The sequence below is a fragment of the Rosa rugosa genome, chromosome 2 (assembly GCF_958449725.1).
Source record: "Rosa rugosa chromosome 2, drRosRugo1.1, whole genome shotgun sequence".
Taxonomy (NCBI): Eukaryota; Viridiplantae; Streptophyta; class Magnoliopsida; order Rosales; family Rosaceae; genus Rosa; species Rosa rugosa.
The window spans coordinates 57,870,849-57,888,768 of NC_084821.1; the positions used below are offsets into that span (position 1 = coordinate 57,870,849).

At 38.0% G+C, this 17,920-nt stretch overlaps 3 protein-coding genes across 5 annotated transcripts; 1 reads left to right on the top strand and 2 right to left on the bottom strand.

Annotated features, from left to right (window-relative positions):
- The first annotated feature begins 30 nt into the window (after positions 1 to 30).
- LOC133728754 (isocitrate dehydrogenase [NADP]-like) lies at positions 31 to 4,627 on the top strand. The gene is made up of 15 exons (XM_062156184.1): positions 31 to 266; positions 938 to 981; positions 1,064 to 1,173; positions 1,682 to 1,719; positions 1,869 to 1,946; positions 2,038 to 2,091; positions 2,165 to 2,266; positions 2,372 to 2,463; positions 2,574 to 2,677; positions 2,909 to 2,977; positions 3,064 to 3,179; positions 3,337 to 3,371; positions 3,465 to 3,607; positions 3,949 to 4,071; positions 4,158 to 4,627. The coding sequence occupies exons 1-15, from the start codon at positions 215 to 217 to the stop codon at positions 4,249 to 4,251; spliced, it is 1,254 nt and encodes a 417-aa protein (XP_062012168.1). The 5' UTR covers positions 31 to 214; the 3' UTR covers positions 4,252 to 4,627.
- Positions 4,628 to 7,975: 3,348 nt separating this feature from the next.
- LOC133728756 (pentatricopeptide repeat-containing protein At2g26790, mitochondrial) lies at positions 7,976 to 12,273 on the bottom strand. Of its 3 annotated transcripts, none has more exons than XM_062156188.1 (5): positions 9,391 to 12,273; positions 9,146 to 9,285; positions 8,759 to 8,914; positions 8,365 to 8,543; positions 7,976 to 8,226 (listed from the first exon to the last, which is right to left on the bottom strand). In XM_062156188.1, exon 1 carries the CDS (start codon positions 12,014 to 12,016, stop codon positions 9,437 to 9,439), a length of 2,580 nt encoding a protein of 859 aa, XP_062012172.1. In that variant the 5' UTR covers positions 12,017 to 12,273; the 3' UTR covers positions 7,976 to 8,226; positions 8,365 to 8,543; positions 8,759 to 8,914; positions 9,146 to 9,285; positions 9,391 to 9,436. The 3 variants fall into 3 exon arrangements, with proteins under 3 accessions (XP_062012172.1, XP_062012171.1, XP_062012170.1); XM_062156187.1 differs by having other exon boundaries at positions 9,365 to 12,273; XM_062156186.1 differs by having other exon boundaries at positions 9,146 to 12,273.
- A 509-nt stretch (positions 12,274 to 12,782) lies between these two features.
- Positions 12,783 to 17,902, bottom strand: LOC133728758 (glycerophosphodiester phosphodiesterase GDPDL3-like). Its single transcript, XM_062156190.1, has 9 exons — positions 17,619 to 17,902; positions 16,679 to 16,972; positions 15,716 to 15,831; positions 15,084 to 15,585; positions 14,778 to 14,816; positions 14,362 to 14,646; positions 13,968 to 14,113; positions 13,332 to 13,815; positions 12,783 to 13,247 (listed from the first exon to the last, which is right to left on the bottom strand). Exons 1-9 carry the CDS (start codon positions 17,737 to 17,739, stop codon positions 12,949 to 12,951), a joined length of 2,286 nt encoding a protein of 761 aa, XP_062012174.1. The 5' UTR covers positions 17,740 to 17,902; the 3' UTR covers positions 12,783 to 12,948.
- Positions 17,903 to 17,920: the final 18 nt, after the last annotated feature.

Consider the following 17,920-nt stretch of genomic DNA (forward strand, 5'->3'; position numbering starts at 1 on the left):
ACTTTGGACAGGACTATGAATATACCAAAACATAGGGACTCCCAAAACATATTACCCTTCGAATGCCGGTCAGGATCCCACACAGCCGTTTTGTCATCGCCCCATGTTCTAATTTCCATACACACCTTTCAATTTTCCAGAAAAGGAAACTCGTTCCTCTGATTCTCACTCGCTAAAACCCCCAAGTTTTTGCTGTTTTGCTCTGAGCCGAGAAATGGAGGCATTCAATAAGATCAAGGTGAACAACCCAATTGTCGAAATGGATGGTATGATCTGCCCTCTCTACTCTTATTTCTTTTGTGGGCTGTTGTTCAAAAATTGCTCTGCTTCTTTTTAACTGCTGTGTATGATCTTGAGAATATAGAATGATAAGTATGATGCAAATGATCAAAGAAACATACTTGAATTTCAGTCAACGGATCAAACCATGCCCTGCAAGCTGAGTTTCAGAGACAACCCAGTTTTTATGTTGTTTAAAACTATGCTAATCTTGTTAAGAGTGTCATGTGAAGTTAAAGAATCTATCTTTTTCTTGAACAGACATTCATCAAGTTAAAAGTATGCATCTTTGAGTTCAATTCACAAAGTAAACATACTTCTTTAACCAAATTTGATCTCTTTAGCTATTACACAGTTAGGCTACTTTAAGGGCATCTTCCAGTTTTACTCATCACTGCTATGGTGTGTTTAACTTGGACCTTTTTTCAAATATGTTTAAATGGTTTCGATCCTATTTTGTTCATGTAAACCAGAATGGGTGGCCAGCACCTCATTTGGAGTTAGGCCGAAGATCCAAATTGAGATTTGTATACTATTTTGCCGCTTATTATGGAATTGCCCATCACAATATGGCTAATCTATATATAGTTAAGAACAGAGGCAGACTTGTTATCTCTGTCTACTTGTGTGGCAATGATGCATTGTTTCCATGATGCAGGAGATGAAATGACTCGAATTTTCTGGAAATCTATAAAAGATAAGGTAATTGTGATATTCATGGCATCAGGTGATTTCATCATTTCATGTTCTTAATGAATCTGCAACTTGTTTCCATGTTTCACAGCTTATTTTGCCCTTTCTGGAACTGGATATCAAGTACTTTGACCTTGGCCTCCCTAATCGTGATGCCACCAGTGATAGAGTCACAATTGAAAGTGCAGAAGCTACTCTTAAGTATGCCTTATCATTCTGCCTTCATGTTACCTTTGCTAGACTACATTACTGTTGAAGAAAACTAATGTACTCTATCTTCTTTTGATTGTTTTCTCTTTGTGTTTCTCTGATGTTGACTGATATAGTATGCTTAAGAAATCACAAAATAAAGCTTCGACTTTGGTCTTGTTTCATTTAATACCTTTTTCCTGTATGAACTATGTAGTTCTGGTTATCATACATATTGAAGTAAGTTGGTATTGAATTGCATAAACTGTAATGTAAAATAGGTTAGACAGCATGGGTATGACATGTGCTAATGCGTTAAGCATGACATTGTAGTCTATGGTCTGTTATACTTGACCGGAATGACAGGGCTCATGGGTTGCCAAGGCACGGATTGCCATAATTTTATATGACCATTTCATATTTGTTAAACCAATTTGTTATCATGAAAAGATGTTGATCAATTGTCGATGCCCTTTATCGTCTTTGCATAATTTATTTTCTATGTTTCTTGTCATTGTAGGTACAATGTAGCAATCAAGTGTGCAACTATAACTCCTGGTATGATATAAAAATCCTCAAACTTGAAAGTTTGAGGAGGTCCTCTCTAGAACGGGCCTATATACTTACATATATGTCCTTCTCCATGGACAATCATTGGCTAACGTACTATTTTGAATATCTGAATCATTTTATTTGGATTTCAATAGATGAAACTCGTGTTAAGGAGTTCAACTTGAAACAGATGTGGAGGAGTCCAAATGGGACAATCCGGAACATTTTAAATGGTCAGCAGACTTTTCCCTAATGTTAAATTAACAAACTTTGTTGCGTGTTTGATCAGTTCTAAGTAGCAAATGCATTTTCTGTCCTTTGCAGGTACTGTTTTTAGAGAACCTATTATCTGCAGAAATGTTCCCCGCCTTGTTCCAGGTCTTCTATAGTTTTTTTCCTCTAAATTTGCCTCCATAACAAAGCAAAAGCCAATAGTTTAGTTTTCTTTCAGGTTGGACAAAGCCAATATGCATTGGGAGGCATGCCTTTGGTGATCAGTACCGAGCAACTGATGCAATCATAAAAGGACCCGGGAAACTTAAATTAGTTTTTGGTAATAGATTATCTGAGTTAAGAGGCTCAAAATTTCTGAGCTTTGATTTGGACACTTCTTGCAAAGGAGTTGAAATTTAGTGTTTGTGTGTGACGTGATTTGCAGTACCTGATGGGTCCAATGAGAAGCAAGAATTTGAGGTTTTCAACTTTACTGGTGCTGGAGGGGTAGCTCTGTCAATGTATAACACTGATGAGGTTGAAACTTGACTCTTTTTTTTTTTTTCCTCCAAATGTCTGTTACAGGCATAAATGAGTTTTTAGACGATTCTAACAGCTATTGTTTATGTTTTAATCTGTCTGAGCAGTCTATCCGATCCTTTGTGGACGCATCTATGAACACTGCCTACCAGAAAAAGTGGCCACTTTATCTTAGCACTAAAAATACTATTCTCAAGAAATATGATGGAAGGTATGCCAGTGCGTGTTGCCTTTCTTCTTTTGTTATGTGATCTATTGTCCTAGTTTTTACCATTGGAAAAATAACCACTAAAGCCCCTCATGCACCTTAGCATAAGAGTGCAGAGTCCTACATATGCAAGACAAAACTAATTACTGATGTTACATTATGGGTCAGTAGGATGTTGCACTACACGACTTTTTCTTGCTTATGTCATTTTCTTACACTCGGATTTTAATGAAGATTCAAGGACATCTTCCAGGAAGTTTATGAAACTCATTGGAGATCCAGATTTGAAGCTGAAGGGATTTGGTGAGTTAGCTTGCCTACCACTGTGATTACTTTCTGCAGCTTCAGTAATATGAAACTTACCATTAATTATTATTCTGATTTCATAGGTATGAACACCGTCTTATTGATGATATGGTTGCATATGCTCTTAAAAGTGAAGGAGGTTATGTATGGGCATGCAAAAACTATGATGGGGATGTGCAAAGTGACTTAGTAGCACAAGGTATGTATTTATTGGTGGTGAAAAACTAGTTAAGTATTCACCTTTTTGTCTTTTCAACTTATGGTGCTGCTTTTGTTGGAAGTAAATGAGGTGTTCTGGAGTTGCCCTTAAAAATGTGTTTTCTAAGTTATTTGACATTTCAATAAACTTGATACAGGTTTTGGATCTCTGGGTCTGATGACATCTATACTGGTACTTCTCTGTTCTTTGTTTCTGTTTTTTCCTGCACTTTGCTTGTGGATACATGGATGACTTTGGATGTATAAAAGTTTGATATGGTTCCAGGTGTGCCCAGATGGAAAGACCATTGAAGCTGAAGCAGCCCATGGTACAGTTACCCGCCATTACCGGGTTCACCAAAAAGGAGGTGAAACCAGCACAAACAGCATAGCTTCTATCTTTGCTTGGTCACGAGGTCTTGCACACAGGTATTAGATCATTGTGGGCTTTAGCCTGGTAGATGAGTGTTCATCCCTCTCTTATATAAATTTAAATGTTTTGAAGGGTTATGTTTAGGTATAAATTGTTTGAAACACCAGATATGGGCTTTAGCTTGGTAGATGAGTGTTCATCCCTCTCTTATATGAGTTTAAGTTTTTTAAAGGGTTTTGTTTAGGTATAAATTGTTTGAAACACCAGATATGGGCTTTAGCTTGGTAGATGAGTGTTCATCCCTCCTTTATATGAATTTAAGTTTTTTAAAGGGTTTTGTTTAGGTAGAAATTGTTTGAAACATCAGATATAAGCTTGATCCAATCTGTGTCATCAGGGCAAAGTTGGATAGCAATGCCAGGCTCTTGGACTTTGTGGAGAAACTTGAAGCAGCTTGTGTTGGAACTGTTGAATCTGGGAAGATGACCAAGGATCTTGCTCTCCTTATCCATGGGCCTAAGTAAGTGCTGTCAAAATTCCTACTCAATCTATATGAGTTATGCTTTCTTTTCCTGGTTATAATAAACACTTACATATTTTATGTAGGGTCCGTAGGTCTCAGTATCTCAATACTGAAGAATTTATTGATGCTGTGGCTGAGGAGCTGAGAGTTAGATTGTTTAGTAGAGCAAAGTTGTAAATTCTTGTTCGGGCTTATATTGGTCAAGTATCCAAAATGAGTAAATAGATAAAACACATTGGTATAAGTTATAAGGTGGTCATTGTTAGATCTTTAGCTTATATGACTTAGTTCCTCTCATTTAATTAGACCATGAACCTTTTTCACTTTGAGAGTATCATGACATAAAGTTGAAGGCATATTTCAATGGCATTGCCTCTGCTCACTGAATTCTAAGTTTACCCGTTTTATGTGCCATGAATAAACCAGACTCTTGCTGCTCATCCCAAATAGAAGTCATGTACCATTTCCCTAATTGGAATCCAATCTGTGTATGCAGCAGCATTAATATCAATTTTATATATGGCACAACTTTGTTTGGCTATGTTTTGATACATGTTATTAAACGGTAAACAAAAGTAGTAGTAGTTCCTTCTACAAGTTAGATCGTATGGATGTGGCACTCAAACTTCCTATTGGAGGGAGTTGGCCTCCTAATATTGAAAATGCACAGAGAGTTACTCATCTTCCCTTTCCAGATGATAGTGACTATCATTATCAAGATACTATTATGAACAAAGCATTTGTAAATCTGGTTACTCAGCTCATTGTTTACCGTGTTGCTCAAGTTTGACTTCCCAAAACCCACATTCCAATAATGAAAAGCGCGAATAACCGGTAGGCGGTTTTGAACTGAAACTGGCCAATGTAACAGGAGATCAAGAGACAGAGAGACAGATGTGAGTGAAGAACAAGAAAAAGAAGACGTGAAGGGATGGGCAATTGGTACTGCCGTACTGGTTTTGCAGACCAAACACATGAGGCTGGGGCCCGGGTGTCACAACCTTTGTAAGAGCGAGTGGGTTTCTTTTCTGTCCTTTTTTTCCACCACCGATTGATTTTAAATATTCAACGTACTAAGAGCATCTTTAGCAGACTCTCTATTTTTGCTCCTTAGCTATTTTGGAGAGCATGTTTAGCTTTTTATATATTTTAGCAGCTGCACCAGACTCCTAAGTGGCTCTCCATTATAACTTTTAGCTATCTCGCTCCTAAATATAGAGAGCGAGATGAAGCTCTGTATAATTTATAACATTCATTTTTAGTTATTTTATGTAATTTTTAAATACATTTAAACTATGTAACATTCCTTTAAAAAATAATATAAATTCAAAACTAGATCCAATAGAGAGCACTGATACAGACGTATTTCTAAAGTGGCTAGCCAAAATGACTTTTTAGCTACTTTAACTAAAATTTGACTAAAAAATGGCTAGTGTTGCTAAATATGCTCTAAGGCCTCATTTGGTTCGTGTAAAGGAAAGTAATTCCTTCATCTTTCCCATGGGAAGGGAAATAAAAGGGAAATAAAATTTCCAAAAAACTTTCTATTCCGATGTTTGGTAACCATAAGGAAAGTTATCCGGAAAATTTGCAATTAATGCAATAAAATAATATATTGTGAGTAATAAATGCAAGGAAAGAATGAGAGAAAGTGATTTCTTTGGAGTATGGAAATAACCATTTTCCCCTCTATTTTTCTTTGCTTCATGAAAGAATTTCCTTTCTTTTTCCATCCCAACGCAGATTGTTATTTTTCGTGAACCAAACGAGGCTTAAGGAGAAGAGTTTCCATTCTCAAAAAAAAAAATAGGGGTAGAGTTCCAAAAAAATGGTGAATAGAGTTTGTGTTGATGTGGTCTGGGGAGTCTTTGGAGTACGTCGTGGACAGTTGCGAGCTTTGGGAGGAGATTCTTATGAGTATCAAAAACAAGTTTCATATTTTGATTTCGAGGTTCCATTGATTCCATATATACCATTGATCTGCAGATGAGCTGGCTGTACGTAAAAATAACAAAAGTATGTCAGTTGTTATAGTATTAAAGTAGGTGGCAACGTATTAAATTCGAAAGTTACGATGAATGTAAATGGCCTTAAGAAAACATAGATCAGTAAATATTCTAATTAGAATTATCAATTAGTTACATTCGATTTTTGACCAGAAAAGTAAGTACTAACTGTAGTCACCAGTGATTCCGTGAAGGTGTAGTCACCAAGATGTGATACTGTGATTCTGTGAAGCACAACTTGACCAAGGATTTGATGTCGATTCATCCATACGATCTTAACTAAAAGATATTATATATTGAAATCTTAATTTACTGCATGATGTACCTGCATGCTGTCAGGATATGTCAGTACAACGAATACTATCCCCTATAACAACTACATACTTTTGTTATTTTTACTGAGAGATTCATTGACCTGAAACCTTCAAACCCTAACCCTACCACTACATGCATTAGTAGCTAGTAGGAGTACCGTACTCCTTCCAAATGTAGCTAATTTTTCATGCAGTAGGGGTAAAAAGATATTCTCACTTGCTGAAATGGCAATAGGTTATCATACGAGTTACTTGGGAATCCATGTGGGGTTTGTTAAAAAAGTTATCGAAACCAGAGAGAGTAAAATGAGTGATATATAGCAGTAAATCTCAGAAATCTACTCCACCCTTTTTGCCACCTAACTTTAGTTTTCTGCTATAAATAGGAGTTGCAGTTGCTAGCTACCTTCAATTTTCTAATCTACACAGGCTTCATACATTGCTAGGTATAGCGAAGTTAGGGGGGAAGAGAGAGCAGAGGTGATGATGTTGGTGACAGAAGATAGAGAGCACAGATGGGTGGTTTGCAAAATTATGCATCTCACTCCTTTGTGCTCTCTATGCTTCCTGTCATCAGTGCTAGTACACGCTCTCTAGCTGCTTGATAACAGCCCCTAGCTAGCTACCTCCTCTTCATCCCTTGTTGTATGTTCTTTTTCTTCCATGCTCTTGCGTACTTTGTTTTGGTTGATTCAAATGCAGTAGGTCTATAAACTGCCGACCCTAGCCCACTTGTTAGCCTATATGTATCGTATATGTTCAGGCATGCATTCTCCATTCTACTATAAGGATTTAAAGTGCGGACACCTTCACTTGAAAACTAAGGCTTGATATCTGCCATATCCCAGCTAAATCCTTAATTCCTTTGTTATCTATTGAATAAACAACTTAAAACGGGACGGATCAACTTCCCGAATCCCGAGAAGATTGCCATGTTGAACATGTACTCATGAACCTAGAGTAGCGTGGTGCAGTAGGACATCAATTCTTTGACCATTTGCCCCTATGCTATCATACGTGCATGCTGTGGCGTACATATATGTTGGGAGCTTAGGGATGAATGATTGTTATACCCTTTGTATGTATATATATATTTTTTTTCTGACATTTTTCTTCAACTTTGCAGGTTATAGTTCGAGGGAAACAAACAAGGGATATAATAAACTACTGGTAGAAGCAGCCGAGCGCTCTTGCCCTCTTTTGAAATCATTCAAATATAACAAGGGTTTCCTACAAGAATCTGAATTGGTGTTTTTTGAGTGACGACAGTGTAATATAGTTATGAAATCGGTTATGCTTAGAATTGCAGAGGCCATTGGCCAATACAGAAGGAGAGAAACTTGTTAATAAGCGATAGCAGTGGTGCAGGCGTATTCAAGTACTTCCCTCTTACTTGCAATTAAGGAACTCCATAACCGCGTACTTTAGTTTTAGCCTGCATAGAGTCCTTTATATACCGGTTGCTTCATTCAGATACAAGAATGCCAGAAAGAAAAATATTAAAAACAATGCAGGCAAGAAGAAATAAGAACTTGGTTTGATCTTTCACTTGAGTTTGTTTGTGCCCTTAGCTAACTGAAGTTTCGTTTAATGCCATCCCATGATGATTTATTCAAACAAGGGATACAATCTATGAAAATCTCATGATGATTTCTATCATCTACTAAATATTTTACAGTGGGCAAAAGATAAATTAGGGTACATCCCATCCCATAGATCTTTTACGCAGGTTGCTATGCATCTAGGAAAGCCAATCGGCACAAAGAGCAGTAGAGAATACGCAGATTGTTGTCCACTGTTTGGGTCATATAGAAGCTTATGCACAAGTCAACCTGCAATAAGGAAAATCTCAGAGCTCAGGTTTTCTTCGTTTTCTTGTTTAAAATGTTACACGAAGTATAGACCAGAGACTGTAAATTTAGGCACAAAGTATAGACCATTAAAGAATCGAATAAACAACTATAACTCACTTTCAAATGACGGCAGGCTGATGGTAGAGTATGGATTGATTAGTTCACCAAACTTTGTAAAAATGGTCAGGTGATGGAGCAGAACTACTCCCACATTCAGGCCAGAGAACTTGATTCTTGTTTTCACCCTTCTCCCGAGTAAAAAAAGAAACAATTTTCGGTCTTACTAAACAACAGTCCTGCAATGACATGGGGAGAAAAGACATACTAGAAAAATCAGGACAAGAAAGAACCTTAATATAAAACAGCTTCTGTTGCATTGTTAGCTAAATGAAACGCCAGATATACTATGGAAACAAATTTGCAAGTAATGTATGACTCGACACTAGACATGTGCTTATCAATACTTTGCAACTTATGCTGTAGAATAGTTCATATCCAAGCTGTATTATACCTACGCATGGTTGACTTCCTGGTGAACTGCCAGGTGGAATGATCTTCCGGCCAATATGGGGTGATCTGGCAAGGGGCTAGATGTATTTACGACCCTGTTTCGCCACCACCAAGTCACTTTGGGCAAGTGATAAAGTTGTTCCACAACACACCAGCTCTGGAATCAAATGTCATTCATGAGAATGAAACACAAAAGCTGTTCATAATGTACAACACCAAAGCAGAATGAAATTAAGGCAGATGACAAAATATCATGACCAATAAGTTTCTTATGCGGCTAACTAAGTGGCAGACCACAAATATTACAAAAACAAGTATAAGAATCACGCATGAACGCATTGCAACTTTTGTACACTGTTGATTAATCATAAGCAAAGCTGTATTATACCAATGTATGATATCCAGGTTACTTAGTAACGAAGTGTTCTTCTCCCTCCAGCTAGGGGTGGGCCAGGTGGCCCAGTGAATGAGGCTTCCACCAAGTCTCTTTCAGCAAGCCATATTGTTGTATCGGGGACACCCATCCAGCTGTGGAGTCAAAATTTATCATCGAAACAAGACAACAAAAGCTGTTCACTAATAAAGCTAATGAAAATTATCTTCTTACTCAAAGAGAAACTTTGCATTCTCTACCATTTCACAACCCTGGGTTTATCCAAGCACTGACTATCAACTGTTCTTATTTCCGAAACTGCATTTTTTTGGCTTTTAAGATTCCATGCTGTAGAACCGACAGTGTGCAGGCATCTGGCTGGATTCCCTTCGAAGACATCTCATTAACTAGGGTTACAGCCCTATCCACATCTCTTCTATTACAACAGCCAGACAGAAGAGCTGTGTACGTCACTGTATCAGGTTTTAATCCTCTGTCAACCATTAAGTCAAAGAGTGCAATAGCATCCTGAAGGTTGTCTGTTTTACAATGCCTGTCTATCAAAACAGTATAACAAATGGCATCAGGTCTTATTCCCATTTCCTTCATCTCAGTCCAAAGTATAGTAGAAGCATCCGCCATTTCTTCCCTATTTCCCCTTGCATCTAGAGGGGAACGAACCCTTCTTATGTTTCTTTTCGAAAATCCATCTAGCAAAACTGTGTAAGTGATGATATCAGGTTGAATCCCTCTCTTTTTCATATCATGGAAGAGATCATGGGCTTCCCGCAAAGAATTCCCCCTGCAGTAGCTATTTATCATCACTGTGTAGTCAATGACATCAGGAGTAAACCCTCTCGCAACTGAAGAATCAAAAAACAGGCGGGCCTTTTGCACCTCTCCAGCCTGGCAGAGAGAAGCTATGAGTTTGCTGTACATAATTCTCTTAGGTTCCACATTTAAGGCGAACATTCTCTCAAACAACAAGATAGCACTGTCATTATCACCTTCCATACAAAGGTTACCAAGTACTTTAAAGCAAGCACCTTTGTTAATGGTTCCCTGCTTTGCCAGCCTAGAAATAAGTTCATAGGCCTTCCTTGTATTGTTAGCTTCACAGTATCCACGGATCAGAGCAGTGTAGGTCTCTTCACTCTTATCTACCAAATTATTTAAAAATGCTTCAGCTTCTTTGACTTTTCCTCCTATGCAGAGATTCTCAATTACCATGCTGTGTGTAACAGAGTCCGGTTTAAAACCCTGTGCCTCCATATAAACCAAAAGGCCAAGCGCCTTAGATACCAGTCCATTTCTAGAAAACCCTGCAGCAAGGACATTGTAAGTAATAATATCTGGCTTCAAACCCTTCTCATACATTTCCTCCAAAAGATTCGTGGCATCAACAACTTTCCCTTGGAGACAGTACCCTTTAAGTAACGTGGTGTAATGCATAATATCTAAGCTCATATGCTTAAGCTTCATCTCTTCCAGCAATTCGGAGGCTTCTTCCACTCTCCGCAGTGTGCATAAAGCATCAACCGCAATATTGTAGGTAACCTCATCAAGATATATCCCCATGCTCTTAAATTCTATGAATTGATCCACAGCATCAGAAGGCATTCCAATCTTACAGAGGCACTGAAGAATAAAACCAACAATCACACAATTTGTTTTTATACCCTTTGACACCATGTCATTATGGAGAGCCAAAGCCTTTAACAAATTGTAATTCTTGCAGTAGCCACTGATCATTGCACTATAGATGCATGAATCAGGCACCACGCCTTGCTTTTCCATGTCAAAAAAGAGACTTTCTGCTTCATCAAATTTCATCTCATCACAGAACCCACGAATGACAGCTTTATATGCATAGGCATCAAGAAGGATATTTTCACTTTTGCAATATTGGAGCACTTGACATCCTACATCAGAACGCCCCTTGTTGCAAAGTCCTTCAATATATGCTGTGTAAGCAAACACGCTAGGGGCTACCCCGGCTAACTCCATCTCCTCAAACACTTCCCCAGCCTCTTCCAACCTACCCTCCTTACAAAATCCCTTGATGACAATTGCATAGGTGTAATCATTAGGGACCAAACCAATCCCCTTCAACTGCTTGTATATAGACAAAGCCGCACCCACTTCACCATGCTCAATCAACCGATTCATCAGAAAATTAACTGTAAAGATATGCGGCACAAATCCACACCTTCTGGTATGGAACAAAACATCACTAGCCTCATCAAACATGTTGAGATTGACAAGAGACTTAACCAATGCATCAAAACCCCGAGCTATTGACGGGGAAACCTCAATTTCCTCCTCCATCGCTTCCAACAAATCCAATAATCGAAATCCAATGTCTCGAGCGCCACTAATAACCTCCAAGAACAGAGAATCCAACTTCCTATCCAAACGCCAATAACACAATATCCTTACAAGCGCACAGTATGTCAAAACATTGTGCTGGAACCCTTCTTCCTTCAACTGGCGGAACAAGGAAAACGCCGAATTGGGTTTGCTTTTAAACCCATTGAGCTTGTTAACAACCTCCGACGTCTCCAAGTCCGCAACCAAACTGTTCCTCTTGGCATTGGTAATGTCTGTTCTGCAATCAGTAACTGAACTAATACCACCAGACTCTGAAGACCTTGAATCACAGTGGGCAATAGCCGGTTGCTGCGGCGATGCCCACTTGAAACCACACACAATCCCACCACCATAAACCTCTTGGGTGCTTGTGTTAGTGTTTGTAGTGCAACAATCATTATCATCAGAAAGTGAGAAACTTGAAAACCAATTGATGAGCTTAAAATGGTTGAGATTAGTTCTTGGTGATTGAATGAGCTTTCTGGGAAAACTCAGTGTAATTGAAGGAACCCACATCCAAATAGAAAGTTGGGACTCATTGCAACAACAAGAACAAGTTCATGTCTTCAATTGAATATAGAGGTGAGAGGAAAGAGACAGCTTACTTGGGATTCATCGTTGAAGTTTTGGGTCTGCAGAAAATCTACCATCGAAGTCTTTGGTTGAGCAGAAATTCACAGTTGAAGCTTGAAGTTTGCTACTTTGTTTTGCTTTCTGCTCTGATTTGCGGTTCGAATGATTCTAGTATTAGCCGCTTAAGCCCTTCCCCCCTAAAACCCTAAACCCTAAACCCCGCCAATCCTTTTTTTTTTTTTTTTCACATCTTTTTTTAACTTCTTCTTCTTCTTAAAAAAAAAAAAAAGGCCTTCTTTACTTAGCAGTAAAAACTTGGTCTACCGCAGTCACGGTCCCACAATGAAGATGAAAAATCACAAAAAGTCCTCAAAGAAGCTTCAAACTAATTATTTCCACACTACATCTAATCATGATTGAGCATAATTTGCTCAGTCAGTCAATAAAGTGAGTTTATTGTGCTAGTCAATGGTTCTTGTTATGTAAAATCATTTATTCCATCACTATGCTCATTGTAAGAGAGTTGTCTACAATACATCAATGTATCCATACATTAACTAGATGAGTTCAATATAGAGATAAACCGGCTCCATGCATTAATAGAGTAGCTCAACCTCATTTTGAGCTAATAACTATAAAGAACTAATTTGTTAATGTAGGAAGTTGGTCTACATTTCATGTACCGATACGTTAATTGTACCATAGAATCTATGAAGCTTAATTATTTCCTTTCCTTAGAGACTATAAGAGACTAAAGAGCAAATTAATGAGTTTCACAGCTGTTCAAGAGTAACAAATCTGATAAATTGATTTAGCCGGTGTTCGTGCGAAAACTACAAGACCCCGAGCTACAATAATGTGAATGCTTCACAGTTTTAGAGCAGTAAAAGGGTGGCAACAAGCAAAGCCAGATTTGAGAGAAAGAAGCAGCATGCAGCAATCTTAGGCTGCCCGTTTGGAGGTGGTGGTGGTGGTGGTGCTACTGTAGATCCATTGGTGATCCCTGGAGCTAAGGCGGAAGGCAAAGGTGGCTCAATCACATCACTCTCTATCAGCACTGGATTCGGAGCCTCAGCCGGTGGCAATTGACGAGGAGAAACAACTGCTAACAGCGCGCCTGGTGGAACAGGGTTCATGTAGCTAGGTCTCTCTTTATAAAATAAACACTTGTTTCCTGCAGCCATCAAGCACCAAAATATCAGTGACTTACGTGCTGAAACTGGCACACTCCAATAGTCTATACCAAGTGCACACTTACTTTTGTATCTAGCAGCTGTTTTGGGGAAGTCTGTGATAACACCATCAATATTGGCCCCGGAGACGAATGAATTGATCTCAACAGTCGGATCAGAGAAGAAGTCCCATGCTTGAGATACATACTCATTGCTGAACAGTTCGACATAAACAGGAAGATCAAATGCATGCAGCTTTGTTACAACATTGGTTGCTCCAGTGATGTATTCACTATTTTCAGGAAGGACAGAGGCCTTGTTGATGACCACAGAATTGGCAAACTTCTTGATGTCCTGAAGAGTTGTATTAAGGGCATCACCAATAACTTCTTCGATCTTGTAAACAAGTTTACACTTGCTTTCCTCCTTAAATTTCATTAGAACAGAACTATTAGTGGACTGAATCATGACATCTAGGGCTGTCTGATTGTCCAAACCAGCTTTGTTCAACTCATTAATGACTGCATCTGTTACACTTAATCCCTGCTTCTCTGCAAGATATGCTGCATACTGAAAGAAAATAGTACAATGTCATCATCAGTAGAAAGCAAAAATATTAATTTTCACCAGTCCGAGATGCAAAACATTCAGCAATAGCCATGTGTTTACAAAATTGAAAATATGCTATCATAAACCAGGCAGATAAACTTTGAACTACTCACCTCTACGCTGATTAAGACACCTGAAACAGAGCTCCTGTTCTTTGCCAAGGTAAAAAAATCAGATAGTCTCAAGTAAGTCCCAGCATTTTTGAACCTTGGATTCCTGTACAACTTGTACCGAGTCTGCTGGGGGTTTGATATACTTGCTACAGATTTACACGGAAAAAAAAAAAAAAAAAAGACACAACAGGATATCAAATACTTGGTCCAGAAAGTTGAACTTGACTACCTGATCACATAACTTGTAAGAGCAACACTAAATGTGGTCTGTGGGTGCTCTATGTGTTATGTGTGTACAAATAACCTGTGTAAACTAGGAAAAAAGGCACTACATCAAGGTTCTGCGTTTGTAAGAGAGAAATATTGAAAAGTAAAAGGTTATATTTCAACTTACGTTGTAATGTCTTGATCTGATCCCATGTCAGGCTAAAGGTATATATTCCATTGTCAGCCTGAATCTCCGGAACAACCATTGTTAAGTTCTGAAAACTTGATTGAGCAACTGTTGTGCTATGAATAAGGTTTATAGAACTGGAGCAAAATGGTATCCCGTCCTTGGACATTTGGATAGGACAATCGAGTACATTCACACCATCTTCAAGTGCTTTCATATATGCCAAATCAGTACAATCAGGGTAGTCTCCGCTTGCTCCATTTTTTGATATAACCAAAGGCTTGTCTGCAGCATCAGAAAGATGAAAAAAAAGTGACTAGAAATATGATGATCAAAGAATTGCCCATGTTAATAAACTATACTGGGAAAAGGATCAAATTTTATATTTAAGCATCAAAAAACAATGACATGTATACCTTGCACTGGAGCATTTTGTCTTAGGTGAGCAAAGCAATCTGCACTAGTTAGGAGAAACCAACATCATTAAACAAAAAATTAGTGCTTCAATGGCAATAAGCTGTAAAATATTGCAGTAGTTTCTGTGTTATTTCCTTCTCATGTTTTAAACATCGAACCTACCTGGCTACCTTAGATCAGCTAAAATGAACCCTTACAAAAAACAATTGATAACAGTTTGTAAAAGAGAACTATCCATACACCAATACTAAAATAAAAACAAAATAATACAGTATTTAGCCTAACAGAAGAAGAAAATAAATTACCTATGGCTGCTGATGGAGTTATCGGAAAGTCAGACAGCACACCATCAACAGTGAAGTTGCCATTGTCTATGAATGACAGGCACTCAGCTAATGGATCATAACTGTAGTTGTAGGGTAATGGCACATCATTCACCAAATCGGACACAAATACCATTAGTTCTGCTTCATGAGCATCCAAAACAAGTGAAGTGTGTGGTTCTAAATAATTGTCATTAGTGACTGGCCATATGTAAGTTTTAGGAACTAGAATTCCTGAGGCAAATGTCTTGATGAATGTGAGATTCTTTAACAGAGATCCATAAGTTTGATTGGTTGAAGGCTCAATCTCAGTTTGTTCCAGAAACCGAAAGACCAACTTAGTAGTTCTTGGACTAACAACTCCTTTAATACTGTTCAGGAAAGCCACCTCCGGTGATGAGATATAATTCACAACCACTTTTCTCATTAAAGAAAGCACAAAGTTTCTCATACTCAAGTTGTGTTGTGAGAAGAAGATATTGTTCTGCAAAAGCATTGGAAAAATTCAGGTTGCGTCAGACTATAGTTGGCTGAATATTCTTAGAAATCTAAGTAAATTGATGAAGGAAAAACATTACAGTTTAAGACAGGAGAACCTATAGTCTACCAGTTACCTCAATATTCAACCATAAGCCTGGTGGTGTCAAATTCATAGCCACATCTTCAACGGTGAGAATTGGGTACATATTGTCATCAAACCTATTAGCTCGACTAAATACTCCCTGAGTAACTGTTTGAGTAACAAGAAATTAGTGAGTAACTTCCAGCAATCAGAGCATTAACTAAGAACAGGTCCATAATACACCTAAAGCATGGCTGAATTAATGCATGTGTAGCAACAGTTAATGTGCCAAATTCACAACTTACCCATGTACTTCAATGAATAATCAACAATCTAACAGACTCTGGAGTTAGTTTATTCAACAAAAATGAAAAATGATCCTTGTGCAGCATCCTACAGTGCATGATAGATTCATCAGGGTGCAAGTAAACATGCTTGACAAAAAGTCAAAACAAAGGAACACATAAAAGTTCTAGGATCATTTCATGACGGTGTACGTAAAGAACCAAGACATTATTTTTCAAGCTTAGGTCCTTCAACTAGTTAACTGATTATAAATTTACAACTAACATGGCTTGACCAAAAAAAAAAAAAACCTAACATGAGCAGTTAGAAGATCAATTTCAACACAAAATATAAGAATAGGCCTCTCCAAATATCGATTGCACAAGAGCGGACTGAAACTGTTCATTTAAATGTGCTAAAGGAAACAAGAGAGCTAATTCCTTCCCCCCCCCCCCCCCCCCCCCCCCCCTTTTTCTTTTTCAAAACCATCAATAGCTGCAGGTGTCGGAGCAATATCTGCCTGGCAATCAAAGATGAGCAGTCCCTCATAAACCTCTCTATCATTTGTAACATGATTGAAATGCATATGTAACAGATTACAGATAAGAAAAAGGCACATCTTAAAAGATCAAACATGAAAAAGCACATCCTTTAAATCCAATAATCATGTGATAAAAATAAAACTGAATTTCCTATTCCACTGATCGAGTTCAAATAAAATGCTACTCACTATAAACATTTGCAAGGTCCTTGAGAGTATAATCGATGGTGAACCATCCGCCAGTAGGAACTCCATTAACTATGTAAGTCTTGTCCTTCTTTGGATAGATGATATCAACATTAGAATTGTTATTCAGTAGCAGATCTGGAAAGCAAATTCCAGCTCCTTCCTTTGTTAGTTGGACATCGCACCAAAATAACACATCTGGTACACTAGTGGACAATGTTAACTTGTATGCGTCAGAACTAGAACCAGGTAATAGTCCTGAAAAACCCCCGCGTGCTATGACCAAAGGCGGCTTCCCTGCAAATCAATTCCATCCAATAAGGTACATTAAACATACTGCGGAGAATGTTCTAGATATGATACAAATTACAAACATTGAACTAAAAAATCTGAAGGCCAAATAAGGGGAAACTCTAGATCCCAAAATTTTCTATCAGTTCCAATCACTGAAAGAGTACAATCTTTCAAACAAAAAAATCATTGTTTTCTGAAATTTTACAATTAAAACATTTCCAGACAATTATAGGACAAACCCTATAGAAGATCCTATGATTCCTATCTCAAAGCAATTCAAAGTGTCAGTGTTTCTGGTATTAAATGTACGGGCTTAAACTTGTCCAGGGATAGAGCGAGTCTAAAGGTTTTTCTCCTTCTCTAACGATTTAACTAAAGCGAATTGCTGTAACATGCCCACTCTCTTTATTGAACAACTCATTTCTATTGTCTATATCATTTTCTTAATTTGAGAACCAATTGCAAGAAAACCTTCAACGAAATCGGAAAAGATAATATCAACTCAGTTTTCCATTTCCAGTCTCCTCCATTTTCTCCACAACCAAAGAAATAAAGAATTAATACTAACAAAACATCCAGAGGTGGCAAAATCAACATACTCGCTCAGGGAGATGAGAACAGATAGATTAAACGAACATATATGTTTTACCTTTGAGTGTTTGCCACTGACTAGTGGTGGAGCCCTGATCAGCAGAGACCAGAGCTACCAAGTGAAGAAGAGAAGAAGAGAAGCAAGTAGTATAACAACCAGAGACACAAGAGCTCCACATTGCCGGCCGATCACTTAGAAACGGTGTAGTTTCAGGTCTTCTGCAATATGTATGAGATTATAGAGAGAGCATAGAACTATGAGCTAGCTCTGAACCATTTTCAGACTGGCTAGCTTTTCTAGTATGGAAGTATTACTGTAAGTTCAATAAATTTTGTTTTCCAATACATAATTAGTCTGTT

Bases quoted from the DNA above. Each gene is read 5' to 3' on its own strand.
- LOC133728754 (XM_062156184.1), top strand. From the start codon at position 215: ATGGAGGCATTCAATAAGATCAAGGTGAACAACCCAATTGTCGAAATG. The intron at 1,174-1,681 runs GTATGCCTTATC...TTGTCATTGTAG, and splicing joins AGTGCAGAAGCTACTCTTAA to GTACAATGTAGCAATCAAGT. The intron at 2,978-3,063 runs GTGAGTTAGCTT...CTGATTTCATAG, and splicing joins TTTGAAGCTGAAGGGATTTG to GTATGAACACCGTCTTATTG.
- LOC133728758 (XM_062156190.1), bottom strand. From the start codon at position 17,739: ATGTGGAGCTCTTGTGTCTCTGGTTGTTATACTACTTGCTTCTCTTCT. The intron at 15,586-15,715 runs GTAACTGGTAGA...ATGCTTTTGCAG, and splicing joins GCTTATGGTTGAATATTGAG to AACAATATCTTCTTCTCACA. The intron at 14,647-14,777 runs GTATACATGTCA...CTGATGCTGCAG, and splicing joins ACAAAATGCTCCAGTGCAAG to ACAAGCCTTTGGTTATATCA.
- LOC133728756 (XM_062156188.1), bottom strand. From the start codon at position 12,016: ATGTGGGTTCCTTCAATTACACTGAGTTTTCCCAGAAAGCTCATTCAA.